The 22379-nt window shown below is 42.7% G+C and overlaps 1 protein-coding gene across 2 annotated transcripts; it reads left to right on the top strand.

The window, feature by feature from the left end:
- The first annotated feature begins 12331 nt into the window (after positions 1-12331).
- LOC124199890 (homeotic protein caudal-like) lies at positions 12332-22319 on the top strand. 2 transcript variants are annotated; one of them, XM_046595871.1, is made up of 3 exons: positions 12332-14023; positions 19503-19651; positions 19719-22319. In XM_046595871.1, exons 1-3 carry the CDS (start codon positions 12772-12774, stop codon positions 20016-20018), a joined length of 1701 nt encoding a protein of 566 aa, XP_046451827.1. In that variant the 5' UTR covers positions 12332-12771; the 3' UTR covers positions 20019-22319. The 2 variants fall into 2 exon arrangements, with proteins under 2 accessions (XP_046451827.1, XP_046451825.1); XM_046595869.1 differs by having other exon boundaries at positions 19485-19651.
- Positions 22320-22379: the final 60 nt, after the last annotated feature.

The raw sequence follows: 22379 nt of genomic DNA, 5'->3' as shown, positions 1-22379 counted from the left end.
CTTTTTTTCTCTGATTTTTATTTCTTTTTCAAAAAACCAAATTTATTATTTTACCGTGTGGCGCAGTAATAATAAACTGTAAAAACTAACAAATCGGCGCGCTGTCGAATGCGTAATATAGGCTACCTCATTCGAGTTCAACAGCATCAGCTCTCCGCCAGCCATCATTGCCGACACCGCGATCGATGATCCGTTATTGCTATTATCTGACACCTTTTCCTGTGACTGGAAATAGAGACCCGACTTTATACCAATATACATACTGCTGTCATAAATAGCAATTTGTGTTTCTATTTTCACCAAATATGTTTGCTCCATTTTTTCAGAATTATTTGATGAAATATTTTGGGAATTTTGGGGGAACAAAAAAATTTCCTTGGAGTTATACCCGGCAAAATTATTACGACGAAAAATGATATCAAATCATGCATTATATCCTATAATCATTTCCGGAAAGGAGGAAAAACAGAGTCTACCTAAACACTTCCTATACATAAAAATAGGACATCGTAATAGCTCAAAAAAATTTAACCTCCCCGATTTAGGCTACAATAAAAATAACTTTCCAGCCCCCCCCCCCCCCACCCTCAAAAAAGAGCCGAATAATAGTGAGAGAGGCTATAAGCGAACTTGCTGCCTCAAGTAAGAAAACGCAAAATAAATGCAGGTGCAAGGAGATATCGGACTATAGAGCGGTCGAAAGTTTAGCGCCCTATAGTCTACTCACATACATTTCTCTCGCTGTGTGTGTGTGTGCTATATAGCTCTGTACATATCTCTGCGATGCTAGCTAGCGTACTTCACCGAGTCAAGTTGTTGTTGGCTGTGTGTTAACGGCGCTATGCTGCGCTGCTCGCGATGAAAAGCAATTTCCTTTTGAGGGAATTTTTTATTATTTCTTTCTTCTTCTTCTTTTTCCGGATAGACAATTAGCCCCGCTGATTAACGGCCGACAAGACTTGGATGTACACACACACAGACGCGCGCGATGCGATGATGGTGTGATTTTTCGCGCTAGGCCGTCGGGGCCTCGGTCCCGACTTCTGCGCCACTATGTGATGTCCGAGAGGTGATACCGCCGCGCGTCTCATTCGGTTAAAATTCTTTTTTTTTCGAACCGACCGACGGCCATATTTCTATCCGATTCTTCATGTTCGACATTCTTCGGCCATGGTGAGAGAGTCCCTTTAAAAATAACCAAAAAACAATTGGGAAATGAACCTAGATACACACCTGAGCTTGGCAATATTTTCTTATCGACTTGAGCAGTTCGATTTTCTCTGAGATGGCGTGAAAAGTCAAGCGATGCGAAACGAGGGGAAATTGTGAATAAGAGAAAGCCGCGCGTCATTGGTCGAATTTATTTTTATTTATTTTTTTTGTTTTTTTTTTTCGTTCGGTTTCTTCTTCTGTCGGTCACAATTCATCGACTTTTTTATTACGCCGTGCAGGAATAATGTAGCGCAGCGAATGAAACAAAAGGAAAAAGAAAAGAAAAAAAAGGTTCCGTTTTTTTTTTGGATAATCGTATTCGATTCGCAGGCGTCCGTGATGTGGTGATGGCGAACGGGGCCGGACGTGAGGCGCCAATAAGATTTGAGCCGTAGATATGAATGGCGCTGGCTGATTCGCCTGTTCGTTTTTTTTGTTTTTTTTTTCGGAGTGACACTTTTCTGTCGCTCCCGATGCTCTTTTGTCCAGAGTGGCGCATGCAACTTTTATACGAGTTTTATTGCATTGCAATTGCATACACATCAGTCGAGAAAGAAAAAGAAAAAATGACTTTTCAAGGAATAACCAGAATGGAAATTTGGGAAAAAGAAAATAGTTCGAGATGATTGCTGTCCATATAAAATAACAGTCGTAACGGTTATATTGTATACACACACACACACAGCGGCGTACGTATACTAAAGACAGTTAGGCCCCTATAGAAATGTGTCTTTTCAAATTCCCGCGCGCTCTTTTTATTTCGAATTCAACTGTGTCGATTTTTCCTCGCGATGTTCGCCAGTGGAATTTTCTCTTTTCTTGCGACCCAAAAAAATTCGAGTTCATCGCGTGAGCCGAAGAAGCTAATAATCTCTCCATGTGTGAGAAAACTACTTGATACACCTTCACCAACAACGAAAAAATAAAAATGAAATTTTTAAAAAATCCCCCGGACAATTTTGCGCGCGGCAGCTGCGGAATGCGCATCGCGGCGCCTCCTTCTTCTTCTTTTTCCGTCCTCATATTTTTATGATAACCCGAGTCCCGTTCTGTGTCTCCATTTTTCGGCCTTTTTTTCTTTTGAGAAGCGGCAGAGAAAAACAAAATATGAAGGATCAAAAAAAGAGAGGATATGCTGCATTTAGGCCTATTTGTGTACGTATCATAAGAAAAAGGCGATCGTATAACTTTTTTCCCCAATCGCTATATAGGGCTGGTTGGGGGTATAAATGTCTATGTAGTACAGGCCTGTGTGTGTGTGTACGGTATATACCCCCAAAGAGACACAATCATCCACCCTTTTTCTACACTCGGCCCCCCGGCCCACCATATAGATCGGTAGGCCCCCGCTTATAACCGATGCTGCTGGACCAAGTGAATATCTTGATCCGCTATGAAGACTGCAGAGCACACAGAGAGAGAGAGGCTGTGTGTAGTATATAGGCCTAAAAATATCAGAATGTCGAAGAAGATGTCTTGTTTCCTTTTTATTTTTCTCTGTCCTTTCTGACGGTTATAAGGGGGGGATATGAGGGGTTTTCGATGGCTTTACTCGCCCCGTCTTTTTTCTGGTTTCCTTTTGGCGGCGAGCGTATTCTTTGAGGGCAGCCATAATTCTATTAAGTTCGACCGCCCCATATATATATACACAGGCCTCAATAACAGCATCACAGAAAGCTTTTCCCCCCTAGATTCCATTTCTCATATTTTTCTCATTTTTTATTACAGAGATATCGTTTTGAGGAAAGAAGAAGAGGAAGAATATCTCCATCCATCTATTGCCAGCATGTGTTAATATGTGTACTAGTAGTATATAGACATCTGCACAGAACCAGGAACAACAAGGATATAGTCTGGGAAAACCTATCGATATTGTTCCCTTTTAGGCTGCCGGTCTAGTTAACCGAAAGAAATATTGACCTGTTAGCCTCACGACGAGAGGTCAACAAGATTTCCAACTATAGGCCCCTCATATAATTATAGTTGCTGCTCTTAGTGCAGCAGTTTCCCATGGCCAAAAAAGAAAAAATGTGGATCCAATCTAACAGCGATCCTTAACCATCTTTTTCGCACGTGGAATTCATCTCACGAGCGGTCGAATCGTTTAAGTTCCCCCAAACTGATATCGAATAAAAAATGGAAACAGAAAAAGAGATGATCAAACAAACTTGTAGATGTATAGTATAGCTCTCTGATAACCTTAATGAGTTTCAGGGTGTGATATGGAACTAAAATATAAATCTGCAGATAATATTTAGTTGCCATTTGTTCATTTGATCAAATTGTTGAAGGGTTTTTACGACCCATCACAACAGCACCCAGGAAGAAAGAAACAACCTAGTTGTTGCATACGGTACACATGCAAAATTTGACAAAAAAAAATATGTATTTAACCGATGGTTAAAATGAATTCCACCCGGTGTTCTGGGGTTTACACTATACCTTATCTGCATGCGCAGTTAGACACAGCACAGGCCTATAATGGCATCACGATGTCGACACATCATCTGGGGCTGCTTTGATTCCACAACATCTGAGCGACCTGATAAAACCTACTTTTGTGAACCTGATATCTACGTTGATAAGAAAAAACCCTCCCAACAAAAAAAATTGAATCAAAAAGACACAAAAGGATTTTGGGGCGAGAAAAAGTTTCCCATGGTGGTCATTTGATTCCTGGCCACAGCAGCCAAACTCCAGCGTGACCGATTTGTGTCCTCCTCTTTCCACGTTAAAGAGGCAGCGGTTGTCTTCCTGTCAGCAAACACATTCTCTGCTCTCGACATGACACCACCACCCACTGGAGAGAAGGGAGAAAAAAACAATCTGGTTACAAAGAGCGTAGCCAAAAACACTTGTGGGTTTGGCGAGCGCGGCAGCTCTTTTTCGATCTCTCCATGATTCTCCATAGAGCAGCCAGCCCAAACCCATTTTTCCAGCCGAAAGATTCCTCTACTGTGTGTGTTGAAGTCAATTTTCATTGGGGATTTTTCTTGAACAGCCCCAAACAACGAGTCCCTTCTTCTTTTCTTGTCCCCCTATACTAGATATACTAAAAGGCGCTATCCCTATACGGCCGACATGAGTTGGTGCACCTTCGAAAAGAAAAAAGAAAAGAAAAAGGGGGTATAGTATACTATAGAAAGGGCCTGTACATATATCTCTATCGCGTTAAAGCGTATACACATCTTGTTTTGGTTGTGACAAGAAAAGAGACAAGACAAGAAAAAATAGAGACCCTTTTTCTTTTCTTTTTCTTTCTATAGGCGCTGCTGGCCACTTAAAAAAATCGCAGCGCCCAACTGGATCGCAGTTGCTCCGGTCTCGGCGAAAAGAAGAAGAAGAAGATCTCTAAAAGAGATAGATATTTCGACTATGGAGAGGCCACGACGATGGTCACATGATGGGACAGTTCGACTATACAACAACATGCGGAAACTATAGAGTCGAATGTTTCCCTTCTATATTCTTTCTCTGTGTGTGTGTGTGGACATGTGTGTCGCGCCTTGTGACTGACCAAAAAACTAAAGGCGACGACAACATTCTTTTTTTCTTTTGAAGGGGATCTTTTTTGATGGATTTCTTTCTGTTTTTTTATTGTTTTCCCTTAAAAGAAGAAGGAAAAGTCGCGACTCGGCGCGTGCGGATCAACGCAGAGTCTGCGGCGCCTGGCGATAAAAACTTGCAAGAAAATATTGACAGGAATTGACTCTGGCTCTTCGCAACACTGTGAAATAGATATACAGTCTGCCTGGGCATTTCTAGAAAAAAGAGAAAAAACATTTTCTTTTTTAAGTTTTTTTTAAACAAAAATGTGAGAAATTTTTTTTCGTTTTTCTTATTTTTACAACCACCGTTCGTCCGTTTGTGAACCCAGCAGCAACGTGTCTTTTCCTTTTTTCTTCCCGACTCAAGTCGGCGGGAAATTGAACGTCGTAAAACTTTTCTCTCTCTCTCTCTCTCTTTCTACCGTCTATCCGACCGATAGTCGAAAAAGAAAAAGAAAATGATAATATAAATATCGGACGGGGGGGTTCTTCTGACACGACTTCCTGCTGTCGTTGAAGCGTTGCCGCAGCAGGCGCAACAACAACACCAACAACAACAACGTCATTGTTGGTGGAAGTTTCTTGTGTGCGTACAATTAATTCACCAGCGAAAGAAATCATTTTTTGTTTCGAGGTTTTATCCTTGCCGGAGGTTTCGTCCTCCGTTTTTTTTTTATACAATCGAAAAATTATTTTGGTTTTCCATCGTCGTGAACGCCCGTCACACACGAACAATTGCGCACACGAATCACAGCCTAAATAAATTTTTGTTCAATTCATTCGCCATCAAAGCGAAATGAATTAGTCGGAAACTAATTATTTTTAGACTGCGCTGACGAGTTGAGTCGATGAGTTTCGACCAAAGGGCGTGAATATAAATGTGTAAAAGAGCCGGCGGCTGGGTGTGTGTGTGTGTGTTGATCGTCACGTCATGTGGTAGGAATAATTATGGATTTTTGTGCGGACGCGCTGGATGATACGACGGCGGTGGATGTAATCAAAAAGGGGCCAACCGCACAACACAATGAGAGAATTTAGTGGAGAATTAATAATTGGCGAGGCTGCCAGACATGTAGTATATAGAGGGGGGGGGGGAGTCCGTTTTTTAATGGGCGAGGCCTCCCGCGGATATGCAAATGCGTGTTGAGGGAGTTATATAATAACAAGAGGAGACAGAGCGCGCGCGCGCCTCTGGCCAAACTGATGTCAAAAGTGCACACAATTCCCCCCCCCCTCGTCATCGACTCCTTTTGTTTTCTGACCGAAAAGTCCCCTGGACATTTCTAGTATATGCGCCCATGTCGGATGTGTGTCACAGGATTTTCAATTCCGCATTTTTTCGATTCAATTCCGCGTGTGTGTATAAATAGAGTTTGATTTTGATGAGGGTCGGGGGGTTCGTCGTCAACATTAAATCACGAAATGAATTTTCTCCGGACGATTTCACGGAATTGAAAAAGGCCAACTGTGGTAGCCTTATACCATAGAGAGAAGAAAATCATTTAGAGATTTTGTATATAATAGCGTCGTGTCTGAAATGGAGAAAAGGAAACGATAACAGCACGTCCATATAACAAGGCGGCGTTGGATTTCGATAGGCGGCGATTTTCCGTCCGACATCTTCAGCCAAGCGCGAATGCGCAACTTCTGCGGGAAATTTCCCCTTTAAATGTACTACATCAAAAGAAACAAAATGATTCGTCGCACACACACACACACAAAATGTATCTCTCTCTCTCTCCCATATAAACGTATACATATATAATTGCGTAACTCTTTCCTTTTTTTTTTATTCGGCATAAAACTTGGAAATTCATCGCAGTGTGACGCTATATCTTTAATTCTCCGCTCCGATAAATCTGAGAATTTTTACAATCAAACGGCCTAGTACATGTATCGCTCGCCATTATAAGGAAATGGAGAACCGATGAGAACTTGCAGAGTCTAGTCTAACTGTGAAATCATTTCGTCTGTCGGTCTAGCTAGTCGAACCCGGTCGTAGCTATATTCCGTCTAAAAATGAAATGGATGATCCGTTTTGTAATAGGGCAACTTGATTAGCGCGAGCGCTACAATCACTTTTGTCGCATCGTGTGTCACCTCATCCATCAGCTAAAAGCAGTTTCTTTGATTTCAAAATGGTTCATACATGATCGACTGCGACTTGTGTAGGCTAGTGCGGATCATCACGACCGTCACTCGGATAATTGCGCGGGAGAGAGACGGAAATTGAAAGAAAAAAAATCATCGAGAGAAAGAAAAAGACGCCACCCTCCTCTCTAATTCGTGATGACAGTTGGCCTCTAATTGGGCGGGTGGGATCAGATAGAGATAGGGTGGCTGGCGGGGGGGGGGGGAGAGCGGGAGGGACTCTCTCCATCAAAACATGACTACAACTCTGTTTCGTATAGAGCGGATCGCCTTTTTGACTCTGGAATTGAAAGAAACGAAACACACACAACAGTCACAGACAAGAGAGAGAGAGGGGGACGGCCCTCCTCTATGTCGTGAAGGCGAAAACTATGCCGTCATAAAACTGATTCCCTTTTTTCGAAAAAAAAGTCGGCTCCTAGTCCTGGGGCTTCATCAGCAGCTACAAACGGAAGACGAAGGTTATCCATCAGCCGCCCCCCTTTCTAGATGTTGTTGGTGCTGCTGCCGTGTGTTGCTGTCCTCTCTTTCTCTTTTTCTCTTTCCAGCCGTTCCATACCAACAACAACAACAACCCCATGATATCTGCTCCTTTCAGACTTTCGGAGACTGGACATTTTTTTCGGCGCGATACATATGTATACACATATAAATGTATATGTGTGTATAGTCATAAAATTCAAACCGGAGAGAGAAGAAAAAGGACGGCATGGCTCACAGACCGTCGGCGACGTATGTGACAGTCAGACCGGAGAAAATATTTTTTTTTTTTTCAGATGGAAAAATAAAATGAAAAAAAGAAAAAAAATCAAGTGATTGTGTAGGGCCCATAAGGTTGCATTTTTTTTTTCCATGACCTTAATCAGAAATGAATTTTCAATTCAACGGGAATTGTTAAATTTGTGTTTTATTTTATAGACACGCTTTGATAAAGGTGGATATTTAAATGTCGTCGTTCGACACCTGAGAGAGTTAACGAATTGAATTGAAGTATCTATACAATCAGGGTATATGGCTGATGAGGGTGCGTGTGTGTGTCTGTGATGTCTATATCAATTTTATTGGCTGTCGAAATACACAATAAAATCGCGTTATATTACACCAGCCACTACAAGGCCTACACACCACTGCGATAGGCTGTTGAGCTCTTTTGATCCCTCCATTTCTCAGACATTAAACACGTCTAGGCCTACTACTACTACTATAGACTACTATAGACTGGCTTCTTTATAATTTGATTGGGGCTGTTGTCATTTCCCATTTAGAACATATCGCCTTGAAAAGAAAAACCCTAAACAAAAAATTCAAAGCAGACAAATGTCTCTCATATAATAGTTGGCTCGCTTTCGTCAACAATCGGCCATGGGGATGGCCGGCTCGAAAATTAACACCAGGATCGCGATCGGCTTCCGATCCTTTTATTTATTTATTTTTTTGTCACCGATACTATACAGTAGGACTCTCTACAAGACTCTGGAGAATTTTTCCTTGAGCTTGTTATAGTTCTCGGAAGAACTAAAAAAAGAAACAAAAAGAAACAAAAAAGCGGGGGACTCTAGGCTAGTCAGTGAAGTGTTGATTGAGGTGTTGTGTGTTCAGATAGGCCCGTGGTAATAGGCTGGTCAAACATCGACAAACAAACACAGGCCTCTCCTTTCAATTCTTCTCTTATGTATATACACTCAAAACGTCTCGACATGGGAAGGAGTATCGACGTGTATTATGGACACACACACACACACATAATATACCCTCGAATGTGTGTACACCGCCGGGGTAGTAAAGGCTGTTTTGGTACTATATGGCTGCTGGTTTGGGTTGATGTGTTCAAACTTCTTTATTATACTACGTCGTATAGACAGAGAGCAAGCAGCAACTGTGGTGTTGCATGGCCTCTCTCTATACATATATAGGCCTATTTGGTATTATTGGGTGTCGGCGGTGTTGGAGTGTGTAAGCCTTTCGGTCTCGTTTAGACCCCCGGTGAGTGTCATGTCGTCCTCAATGTCCACATTCCTACCCTCGAATAACTGAGCCGCAATATAATAGGCCTGTATTACAGTTATTCAATTCTATGCTATTGGATGAAGACATGTCATGACTCAATCAGATAAAAGACAATATCAATCGCTATTGGGTAATTGTTATCTCTACAATTTCAAATTGGCCAACAAGAGTTGAAAAACGGCGCCAACATTTCCAAATACGAAACAAGTTGAAACTGCCAGCGCTGGTCGAGTCGAATATAATGTGAAATCGGAGCTGTTTGGCAGACATGGTTTTGTAGTCTCGGCCTAGATGTTTTCGTATGTACACAGAAAAAGAGAGAGAGAGAGAGAGAGAGAACAACAACACAGCAGCCAGCGTGTATAATAACCTTATCTCGCTACGAGAAAGAGAAAACGCCGCTGCTGTATAGTATGCCTACCCCATTTCTGGGTTGTGTCTTTTTCCACCGCTGAAACACCATTTTGGGTCCAACAGAATTGTCACGGTTTAAAGCGTGAACAATTCTGATTTGCCCGTCGTCACACAACTGCCTGCATGAGCTCTCAGAAGAAAAAAAATCACACAGCAAACCGGACCCTAGAGCTCCTTTTTCCTCATGCCCAGGACTTTCAACTCTCTGCCTTGGCCAGGAAAACACAACCCAAAAAATACGAAAAGAGGAGATCTTTTTGGGAGGAAAAATATATAAAATAAAATAACAGCTATAGATACCAGAGGAGGATGAATGCTCGGGCTGGCTGACTGGACATCAACCAAACCACCATACCCACAAGCCCCGGACACACACAAAAAAATGCCGAAGGTTTTTTATTGGTTTACGCTCCGATAGGATGGGCTCCACACAACAGACTGAGTTTCTTATACACAGAAGAAGAAGAAGAAGCCATTGGTTATATTCCAAGGCAAACATGTCAACCCCAAGAAGGAATTTTTTTGGGTAGAAATTTGAGCGGCAAAAATTTTTATTCAAAGACTCAAAGCTCGAATCGCAATCAAAAACTTTGAAATGGAAAAGACAGTCAGACCCGATCTTTTCTATAATATGAACTGTGACTAGACACATAGTGTTTTTTTGTTTTTTTTTTTTTGGTTTTATTTCTAGCCGGGCAGCATGATATTTTGAATTAAAAAAAGATACGAGTCGACAACGTATTAGTCGTATGCTGGCGTAAAGGTAGCAGCTCGATGGCGCCCCCATAAAGGGTCCGAGCTGTTATTTACTGCACACACGTCGAGTATATCACTGCCAATAAAGTTGCGCTTCTGCAAGCAGCCTGTGCACAGTTGCCGGCCTGTGCATAACAACGGCGTGATGATGATGATGGAGGGAGCCTATTTCGTTAGGCTCTATAATCTAAACTGCGTGTAATATAAAGTGTCAAGACACAAGACCAACAAAGCTGTTTGAAAGACCAACTATATTGACATATAATAACGTCATTTAAAAATACAAAAAAGGAATTGTTGTCTTTTTCTTGTTTTTTTTTTTTTAATGACCCGGTCGTAATTCCACCAAGAAAAGAAAAGAAAATTCCGCGCCAAATTTCAAATATTTAAATTTTTTTTTTCTTTATTGATTGTGAAAATAATGCGCTCGTGTGCTGGGGCAGGGACTCGGCGACATCACAGAGACGTGAATATCAAAAAAGTTCCTTGATCCCATCCTTCGGTCTCGCATTGATGACTCTCTCGAGATCCATCAAATAGATCTCTAGTATAGAAACAAGTTCCCCCATCGTCTATTCTTTGGGATGGAGCGCATAGAGAGACACGGGAGAGATAGAGGCCTGATTGAATTTTTTGCTCCGTCGATTCATTCGCGCCCGCCGCCATCCAGCGGCCGCGCCAAATAGCCCCCCGATTTATTTAGTTTTTTTTTTCTTAGCGCCGCCGACGACATTTTGCTGGCCGCCAGCTCTTGTGCCGCGACTTGCTAAATGTCTTTCTCTCTTAAGTGCGTGTGTCCCCCTTCTACGGATACCTTTTTTTCTCGAGTTTTCGGTTCGCAACGGAACTTTTTTTGGGGAAGGAAATCAAAATAAAATAAAAAGCAAAACAAAATCGAACCGAAAAAAAAAAAGTTTTTTCAAAGGCTGAATCGATCGAAAAAAGACGGGCACGGACCATTTTAACAACCCCTTCAATAAAATAACCGAAACCCTTTGCCATGTGAGAGACACGTCAGGTTCGATCTCTCTCTGGTATATAACTATTATTTGATGATCCGATCAGTTGATCGTCTTTTTTTTTTCCTCCAGAGGGCGGAAAAGAAATGAAATTGTTACGTGATACGATAACTCATTCGAACGTTGTATATTCAAAATGAAATAAGAAATGATTCTGTATATAGGCCTGGGTTTCTATAAGAAAAGAAAATGAATTCGACAGAAATTGAAACGCGGGCTTTTTGAAAGGCATCGAATTATTTTCGAATTTTCATTTTTGTAAAAAAAGAAAAAAAAGGAACGTACAAAGAGGAATCGAAAATCTCCGAGGCGCAATTGGCACCATAGTGTCAAAGGTAGCCGTCACAACCTTGGCAAAGAATGCCGTTAGCCAGTAGGCTCTAGAATGCGCCTGCCATCAGGCCAGGGCAACCCAAAAAGGGCCGGAGAGATTCGGAATAAAATATATATCTATCAATTTTTGAATAAGGAAAGATGCACAAACATTTTTCGGTGATGCTGGTTTACCCTCTAAACGGAGTTATCGTACTCTTCAAAAAGGCCTGCAATTCCAACTAGTTTTTTTCTTTACACGTGCAAGATTTAAACGAGGTGAAAATCAAGGGTCGAAATCAAATGAAAAAGAAACTTGGGAATAGGATAAATCTTTAGAAATGTCACACCTTAGAAAAAAGGAGAAACACTCGTGTTTGGCGGGATATTCAATTTGAGTTAGAATCGACCGTCATTTGAATTTCCAATTGTTGCCACATTACATCCCAATTTTCCAACACATGTCGATGGGGAAGGAATGGATTGAATTGTAATATCTTCATTTCATGTGTGTGTAAAGACGTACACAAGTCTCCAGCTGTGTTTGTAAACGCAGTGCGCTTCACATCAAAAGGGAAAAAGCGACCAATGAGAGCTCTCTAGAGGACGGAAAGTCGGCACGCCGAGGCTCCTCCTCTTTGGTCGGCGACGCACTTTCCTATTGGAGCGCACCCATGTTTAATAGCTCTCCCTCGACTTCAGCCTATTCCCACCCGAAAAAATAAAATAAAATAGAAGAAGATAGATAAAAAAAAAGGGACATGGGCTCTGACATGGATAGGAAAGAGCCTCCCAAAGATATACAGGGAGGATTGTGTGGGTGGGGTGGTGGTGGTGACAAGGGGGAGGTGACTCCTCGTGTGTGTCATGGAGGGAGGAATGAGCAATGTGTAGGCTAGAGACTGCGCCGCACAATTCATGTCCAGTCTAGCGTGAACAGTGGTAGGCAACATACCGATCGGTCGGACGTCTCACGACTCGCAGTTGTTCGTTCATCTCCATCCGCGTAGCTCATCAGCCCACCCATTTCTACATTGTGATTTTTTGAGTGTGTGTGTGGAACTCGACAACTTTTCAATTTTTTTCTTATCGGTTTTATCCACGAAAAAATAAAATTCAGTTCGACTTAATTTAATTTTTTTTTCTGAATGAATTTGAACGTCAGCGGGAATTTCGACGATTCCTCATTTCAGTTTTTCCCGTTTAGCGCCGCAATCCGGCGGCTGTGACTTGTGATTGTGCATAGTGCAAACAACAACAACAACATTTGGGATTGAACCAGTGTGCACCAACAACAATCGAATTATTGATTGATTCGCGAATTAAAATCAAACCAAACCAAACAGATAAAAATGCTTTCGCTTCACGAAGGTTTCCCCATGTTCCCGACGGCCCATCATCCGCACCATCCGCATCACACGGGCGTCGTCGGTGGCGTCATGGGTCCCGGCGGAGGTCCGGTGGGTCACAGTACGACGCCTCCGCACCATGCCCACCACCACCACCATCACGCCGCCGCCGCCATTCACAGTCTGACGGCCAGGCATCACTCGCAGGGGCCGCCGCCACCTCCGCCGTCCTCCTCGTCGGTGGCCGGCCAGCTGAACCTTCACCACGCCGGACACCATCAAGGGCCTCATCACCCACACTCTCATCTCAATTCGGCCCACCATCAAATGGCGGCGGCCAATCAGGCCTATTTCGCCGGCTATGCCCATCCGCACCACTGGGGCAACGGCGGAGGCGCCCAGGGAGGACACCAGACGGCGCCTAACGCCGCCATGGAACACCAGCAACAATTCCAGGTCGGCGGATTGGTCACGTCCGACGGTGGCAATTCCTGGCACCCGTCACCGGCCGCTGTCTACACCGGCCTGTCCAGCAGCCTCTCGCCGCGCACTCCCGTCACCTCGGTGGGTTACGAGGAATGGGTCAATTCGCCGCCCAACAACAACGGCCAACAACAGCAACAACAGAGCGGCGGAGTCAGCAGTCCGGACGGTAGTCCCAACAACTTTGGCCAGCAACAGCAAGGCAATGCGGCCAACAACGGGCCCAGCAGTCCGTCGCTTTCCGATCAGCAGCAACTCAGCAGTTACTCGGCGGCTGCAGCGGCCGCCGCGGCCTACGGCAAAATGTTCAGTTCGAGCGGGCCGGGCGACTTTATTTCCCCCCATCACGCCCATCTGCACCACCAACATCACCACAACAACCACGGGCAGATGATCGTCGATCCCATCCGGATGAACGCCGGAGGAGTCATCACCGGACACCATTCACCCGATTCCGGCCTGGCTGGAAGTGACGGTCTCAGTAGCGCCGGCTCACCGGCCCAGCAGCAACAACAGGGAATGCTGGGCGGCGGCTCAACCGGCAACAACTTATTAAACCTGCAACAACAGCAGCAACAACAGCAAAACGCTTCGGGTTCACAGGGGGCCATGACGGGCCCGTCGTCGGCCGGCTCGATGAGCCAACAGAACCAACAGCAACTGGTCGGATCCAACGGCGCCGGAATGGTCAACGTCTCCCGGCCTCAACCGTCTCGTTCGCCCTACGAGTGGATGAAAAAACCTTCGTTCCACAGCACCAACGTCAATCCAGGTGAGTCCTTCAATCAACCCCCAAAAATTCTTTGAATTCATTACAAGGGCCTATAGCTATACAATGAGTTGGGAGCTGGAATTGGATTCAGAGTCAAGATTAAAAGAGTTAGATTGATGTTGTGTGAGAGGGCCAACTTGGGCGCGACACAATCATCCGAGTCTGGTGGAGAAGAGACCAGGATGATGAGTCTCCTGGGATCGATCCAGTTGTTGTTTTTTGGTCGTTTTTTTCCGATTCGACATCCGATAACATTTTCTGTTATTGCTTTTTCTTTTTTGGCTCGTGTCTGCCTAGACGAAAGGAGATCGACCCCGAGATGGTTTTGATCGATAACCAATATCCCACTCAGACGGTATAGCACGTGCTTGACCACTCCCTCGTATAGATCCAACCCTTTTTTTTTGTTGTTCCCATCGAATTGTTTCCATCTTTTCTGTCTTTTGGTCATCTCATCGTCTATACCTGTTGGGCCAACGCCCAGTTGCGTATATCTGCTGTGTGTATGCAAATTGTTTCTTAGCAAAACAGTAGGGGGAATAGAGAATCCATTTGTTGGGGGGTATCAATTGGTAGGAGGAGAATGGTGACTAATGACCAAAGTGAACGAATTCAAAGCGCCGACAGTTTTTTTCGTGTTTCAAAAGTAGCCAGAAAAATATGCCGCCCAACAAATTTCCACTCGTGTTTCCACTCGATACATCGAAACACATTTCAAATGGCCTGTTGTCTATGTAGGCGCCGACTTTGACCTCTCTCTCTCTCTCTCCTAATGACCCATTGGGAGCCCAAGTGGCGGCTAGCCACTCGGGTGGACAAAATAAAACATAAAAGCGGAGCTGTAGAGGAACCGATCGCATTTGCGTCCTGGTCGACAGGGATTCCTCCATCAAAACATTTTATTTTTCTTATAGCTGCTACCCTTTTTTTTTATATACAAGGAAAGAAAAGGAGGCTCCGACCTAATGACTGCGGAGCTCGCGGGAGCCGAAAAGGCAATTAAAGACGATGGGGAAATGGAGAGACGGCGCGACTGGGCACCGCGAAACATTTCGGTAGCGAAGGGGCGCGCGTGTCCTCCCCATTCGCAATCTTTTCGTATTTTATTTTAATTTTTTTCCGACCCAGAAATAGTAGATCCAGCCGCCCCATTAGCGGCGAGACTATTGGAGAAAACAGCACGAAATGGTTTTTACTTCCTTTTTTAAAAGAGAGATATTTCAACTGGTGGTGTTATTGGTGGAACCGCTAATAGATATGGCGAGTCTTGTGTATACATAAACTGTAGACATTTGCTGGGGCGCTTAGATTTGTGTGTTGTTTCAACCAATTTTCGGGTGGTGTCTTTATTTACATTCGGTGTCGAGACAAGAGAGATGCTAACTTTTCTGCCTAGTTAGACCGATGTGTGTTCCAGCAGCCCCCTTTGTTCAGGTCAACAAACATGACAGCGGCAACTTCTTTTTTTCAGTTTGGGAAAAGAGCTGCTGCGCTAAACATTAGACTATCGGGAAATAACAAGGGTCGTATATCTCTCACTCGTGTGTGTAGTCGCTGATTGCAATAATTCGGTAATCATTCGAGACGTTTAAATCAATGAATAATGGACGGATCATTAATTCATCTCTGTGTGTGTATCGCTGTCGTGTTACGTGTCTGTCTTTGTGACAAAACAGACCGCCCCCTTTTTTGTCATTTGTTTGTTGACCCCGGGAAATTCGAAACTGCTTGGCATCGCACAGATGGTAGACGCGTTGACCTAGCTCCCCCCTTCTTTCTTTCTTTTTCTAGAAAAATGGGGACAAATCATCGTCGTAATAAATGAAGAGAATAGCAAAAAAAAAAATATTCAGAAAAGAATAAAGAAAGATTTTTTCGTCGAGTCCCAGGTATTTGTCGGAATGTAATTTTTTGGTTCCATTCCACCGACGGGCTTTTATAGCTCAGGTGGAGTGAGAGACATGGAGGACACGGATAGAGAGAGAGAGAGAGAAGGGCACGCTATATAGGATCAGAAAATGGTCGGTGTGTGGTGATGGGTTGAAAAACAATTCCCTTCCACACAAGAAAAAAAGAATGGAAAAACCGACCAACCAACACAACAAAGTTTTCCAGTGCACCAGCCAGCCAGCCAGCAACAGAGAGAGAAGGGAAGTCGCCCGGTGCAATAAAGCTTTTATTTTTATGACTCTTTCATGGTAGATGTGTGTGTGTGTGTATATACATACATATATGTATTTCTTTTTTTCGGTTCGAGGGGGATTTCTCTTCTTCTTATATAGCGCGCCCAGGAAATTCAAAAAAAGAAAAAAAGAAAAAAGGAGAATCGGCCGGCCATGACGACATGCGAGCTTCGCATCACGCATCGCGTACACCCATGTATATAGAGAAAAGAGATAAAAACCTTTCACGCTAAGTCCGCCTCCCCCCCTGACATAGAGAGAGACTTTTGAGAGCTGATAGCGACGCCATCTTGTCCTCCTGGAGCGCTGCTGTTGAGAGACTCTACCAGCCAATCAGACAACACGACCGAACCCAGTGGCTCCGTTAAACCCTCCTCCCGACCAAATTTTTCTTTTGAGGGGGGAAATAAGAAAAAAAGAAATAGAGGCTTTTTAGGATATTATATTATATAGACACGGTAGATACCTGGCTAGATACCTGGGCAGCAATGGCGAACGCTCCAATGGCCGGCGAGAGCGGCCGGCTGTTCTGTTCTGCCGCCACTTTTTATGGCGATGATTATATCAATTATGAATTCGACGGTTTAGCTCGACCAACGAAAAACTGCTGCGGCCTTTTTTCTCCCGTACCTCAATTATCATTTTCCTTTGGCCCTCGAGCACTAGTTCACCCGCTTCCCATTTTCAACACCCCGCCCTTTTGGTTTAGTTTCGTTTAAATTTCACGTTGGAAAAAAGACATTTTTTTCTTTTGGCGATTTTTCCGATAGAACCACAGGAGAAATCGGCGGGTTGTTTTTGAAAGGATCACGAAAGGTTTCCACTATAAGAAAAGAAAAAAAGGTCACACACTTTGGGATTGTTTCGCTGTTTCTGTTTCGACGACAATGTCGCGACTTCCGGTTGTTGTCCTCACCGATAACCTGCGGTGGTTTCTTTTTCCCCAAATTTTTGTTTTTTTCGTTCGTTCGTTCCTTGTGATTTCAAACTAATCAACCGACTTTCCCGTCAACACACACACACAAAAGGTCGTAAAATTCGAGTTAAAACAGAAAGACGAGAAAAAAATTCCCGACTAGCGGTTTTGGATGCGCATTCTTTCTACTTTAATCGTCTCTCGCCGTCTAGAAATCCATTGACGTCATAGCAGAGTCGGGGTTTTGGGTAGATTTTTGTTTCTTTATCCGACATTTCTCTCTCATCTTTTCCCGACTCGCCTTACTAAAACCCCCCAAAGCGCCTACAAGGACTTAACCCTCACACAACAGCCGCCGCCTTATCGCCCCGTTCAAACAAAACAAGTTTGGTCTGACACGGTCACAGCAGCCCAGGAACGGTGAGTGAAAACATAACGAGGACACGGGAGTACAAGGCCCCTGATGTTTGCAACCCGGGAAACTCAAACAAGACAAGGAGGGGGGATATGACACTGTTTGAGAGACAGATTAAAGGACACCGCTCGTGTTCTACTTGTTGTGAAAGAGAATTTCTCTCTTGGTGCTGAGAGAGAGAGACCACACCTATTGGAGGTTCTCTGATATGCAGACGAGAGATTATCTAGTTGCAGAGCCGACGAGGCAAACGAAGAAATTCACACCTGACACTCGACTCGGGAGAAAAAGGAGAAAATAAAAAAAAGGTTCCGGTGTCGTTGGTTATTTTCAAATGACGTAGTACCTACTCGTTTCTGTAATTCTAATCAGTAAGAAAAAAAAGACTGACCGAGACCGGTTTCGGTCGGATACAAGTTGCGTCATGCCAAGTCGTGGACTTCAAACAAGAGTTCCGACAGCAACTCTGCTTGGCGGGTTAATTGATGTTTGAAACTTTGGGATAAAAATGAGCTCTTAATCTAGTCGGATTAACTCGCAAATAGCCTGCGAGACGAGACATTAGGCAACCGCGAACGTAAATGAACTCTACTGAGTCAACAAAAACGGCAATATAGAAAACATTTGCAGTGCCTAGCCTAGCTCAGGAAAAATCGTACTCCGTACTATCTAACGAATCATAATCAAATCTACAAAATAGTCTAAAAGGAAGAATAGAAATACAGTTTTCCTACCTTTGTGCCTGGGAAATCCACAGCCAGGCATCATCAAATGCTCCATCCATCCGCTGAAAAGTTGAATCCACCAGGCAGGATGGGAAAAAGGGGGGGCCCTCGTGAATACACCCACATTCACATGGGCGTACACGAGGACAGAGGGAATTTAAAGAAAGGGGAAGAAGAGATCTGTAACTCGACCGACATGGGTAGTTTCTCCAATCAAACGGGCTGCTGTTTATCTAAATAACAAATGAAAAAATGGGTTACAAAACATATTGACAGAAACCACGAATAAGAAAAAGTTGAAAATGAGACACTTGGTAATCCCTAATAAACAGGAGAATTTAATGTTTACACGTAAAGCACTGCACTTGAGCAAGTCATACATCATAAAAATATCTAGCAGGGCACAGACTCACAGGTCAGAAAAAATAGCGAAAATCATTACCCAAGAGATGATGCTGAGATTGTTGCTCTTGACTCGTCAATATCAGCACAAGCAATACTGGCATATTATTATCTTGTTGTTACGATGGCTGGCTCAGGCCTAAAATCTGCATGAAGGAAAAGGTTACATTTACATAGTGCAAACAAACTGACATGCATGCGCATGCATGCATTGACAGGGTGGCTTTACATGATAAATACTTGTCAGGAACCAAAATTCCATAAATTTTAAACAGGTTTAACTCATTCTTCTATTGAAGCTCCCATGTAATCATACTATTCATATTATTAGTTTTCTTTACCTGCTGAACAGCATGGCCAGAGTGTGTAATTGAACGATTCTATAAAGAGAGGCGACCAAGAGTTGACACAACCAAACGACGACCACATTTTTGTAATTTTATTTGTTTAAATTTATCGTGCAGCCACGTGTAAACGTTTCCAAAATCCCTCCATTTTCTTTGTAATCTTAAGCTGTGTCTCTTTGTCGAAACTTTGAAACAAAAGGACAGCAGACGACACTAATATTCTAATTACCATTCTTAAATATCGATCTAGAAATCAAATCAAAATCGACCCTCCCCTTCTAAATCTAAACCGATAAAAAAACGATCAAAACAATTTTCTCACCTATGCTATACATATCCGCTGAACCGATTGCGATTATTGTAGTATCTAATAGTTCTTTCAAAAAAATGGCGGTTTCGTGTAATAGAGTTATAGTTTTAAGTTTTAAAAAATAACGAAACAATCAAGACATACTGACATGCCTACAATTTAGACTCGGATGTGTTCTCAGCAGGGAAGACGAGGACCAAGGACAAGTATCGCGTCGTCTACACGGACCACCAGCGGCTCGAGTTGGAGAAAGAGTTCCATTACAGCCGCTACATCACCATCCGGCGCAAATCAGAGCTGGCCAGCGTCCTAGGCCTCTCCGAACGACAGGTAAATCTTCAAAACAAACTCAGTTAATAGTTGCAATTTAACTCAATCAAATTTTGTGTCGAATTAGGTCAAGATATGGTTCCAGAACCGACGGGCCAAGGAGCGCAAACAGGTGAAGAAGCGCGAAGAAATGCTGCACAAGGAGAAACTGGACGTCGTTCCGTCCCTGGGATCTGTCCAGCAACAGCAGCAGCAGCAACAGCAACATCACCTTCACTCCGGCCAGCAGCAGCAGCAGCAGCACATGCAACACATGGGCGTCCAGCAGCAACACCCCAGCTTGGTCAGCAATCCTCAAATTTCCTCGTCCATGCACATGGGATCCGTCGTCCAGATGGACACCAAGCCCGTCTTAGGGCTCGATTGAATTTCGTTCGCTTCTTTTTCGAATTGAAGCGCGAAATTCGAATCGAGAGCTCACGCCGCCTTGTACAGACAAAACTTTGTGGCTGGATCGAAAAACAAACAAATAAGGGTTTGGCTTCTTTTAGATTTCGGTTTGAAATGTCCGAATTATAAAAGAGCGCCAAAAATGAAATCGTTTGAAATTTAAAAAAAGAAATTTTGATTCGATTCCGCCCTGTGCCCTGCCCTCAATCTCTCGTAACAAGAGCATTCCAGTGACGTCACGGATCCCCCTCCCCCTTCTTTTTTGTGTCTGGAAGAACAAACAATCAAAGCAAGTCGTCGTTGTATCGATATTTTGAAGTGGTGTCTGTGGTGCTGACGTGCTGACCCTGTTTCTTCCTCTCTCTCCAATTCATTGCAGCATCAAATATCCACTTGTGCGTGTCTCTTTTGTATGTTCGATTGTACGTGTACAGTATCCGTATTATATATATATCATAGTGCCTCCTCTTTCTCTCCCTTATTATTATTATTCGTCTTTTAAAAAAATTCACGACAAATGGTTTGGGGATTTAAATTTTTTTTTGGTCCCCGGGAAAATTTGAAAAATAGCAGAAAAAAAAACAAAAAAAAAGTTTGAACTTTGAAAATCAAAAATTAATGAACAAAAAATGTTTGCGCGAAAATGAGAAATTCTGTTTCGATTTTTTAAAAAATAATTTGTACAGACTTTAATTAATATCTATACACACTATCTTGCAAAACTCCGGATGTAATCGTAAATAGTTCTTGTCATATCTCTTTTTCTCTCCCCCTTTTTTTCCCCCACCCACTTTCTCAAATGTATTTTGATTTCTAAAATTTGGTTTTAGACTCCCGATTTTCGCGTTCTGTTGTCCTTCATAATGTTCTTTCATAATTTTTTTTTTAAAAACCGTGTTACATAATTAAGACTGATTGGCGGCGCCTATCTTCGATTCGTTCTCCCTTATCCCACCCACCCACCCATCCCCCAATCACAATAAGAGACACAACTAGAAATTTGTTTTTGAGTTTGTCTGATTTTTTGGCATCTAATGCTTTGTATCATAGCCTCTATACTACCGTTTCGAAACAAGAATAATGCCGAAAAAGTGCAAAAAAAAAATGAATTTGATGACTGCTGTGTGTGTGTGTGCTGCCCGAATTGTCTTTTATTTTGGGGGTTTTTCCCATAATTCGACAAAGAAAAATAATGTTCTCCCCTCCGCCGCCCTTGAACGATCCGTTGATTTTATTATAATAGTAAGCCTCTATATTTGACTATATACCGCACACACGAATACAAAACCGAATAATGAAAAGAATTAAAAATGATCAAATATATCCCGCTGTTTGCTGAGACGATAGGAGAAACGGTTTCTTCTCCGGGACCCGTTGCGTTGTTCTTTTTTTTGAGAAAAATTGAAAAAAAAGTCGAGTGACAGGAGAACACAAGAACAGTTATGTAATAGGCCTATAGATAGACCATCTCTTTGTTTCTTCTCTAGATCTCATTAAAAAGAAAGTGAGGTTACATGTAATGGTTGTTGGAACTTTGAATGAATTCCCATCCGTTAATTTCTCAGCTGCTGACTATCAAATCCAAACAAAAAAAAAGAAAAAAAACAACATTTCAGTTCATCTTTTATTCCACCGAATCGTCGTGTTATATGTGTATACATTTAAATGACGTGTGTATTACCGCAAAATCAAATGAATATTCTTTTTCCCAAATCTTTTGTTCGTGTATTTTCCAAAAGAGTTTGTTGTGCTGTGTCACTGTGCTGCCGGGCGCGTTATTATATATAATTCCTATCTGGTTCCATCTGACGTTAATTGCAACTGACGAACAAAATCCAACTTTCTTGTTTGTTTTTCCCCTCCAAATAGTATACATACCACAATAATTATTATACATACACAATATTTCATTCATAATATTCGAGTGATATGTGCCGTCGCATACAGTATATTCATCTGTACACTTACGCGATTATCAGTTTCAATCCTTATATCTAATGACTGAATTTTAATTCTTTTTTTTTCCTGGTTGGATTTATTTCGTTTCTTTAGAATATTATTCCCATTCGATTATCGTGTCTGCCTCGCCCTCCCCATATAACATTTTCTTATAACTCGTGTATTTCCATATATAGATATGGAAGATATAAGAACGGACGAATAATCAATAAGCGTGCGTGTGTTATTGCCACGTTATTCCATGTTATATTATTATCCTTATGCTGTATACGTGTGTATCATATGATGACGAAGATAACAATGATCTTTCTATGAAAAACTACTACCTCGCCGTCCTCTTTCAATAGCCTCAGCTCTCCCATTTGTCCCTCTGCTATTT

The sequence above is a fragment of the Daphnia pulex genome, chromosome 8 (assembly GCF_021134715.1).
Source record: "Daphnia pulex isolate KAP4 chromosome 8, ASM2113471v1".
Classification (NCBI taxonomy): Eukaryota; Metazoa; Arthropoda; class Branchiopoda; order Diplostraca; family Daphniidae; genus Daphnia; species Daphnia pulex.
This window is presented reverse-complemented; position numbering and strand designations above follow the sequence as displayed.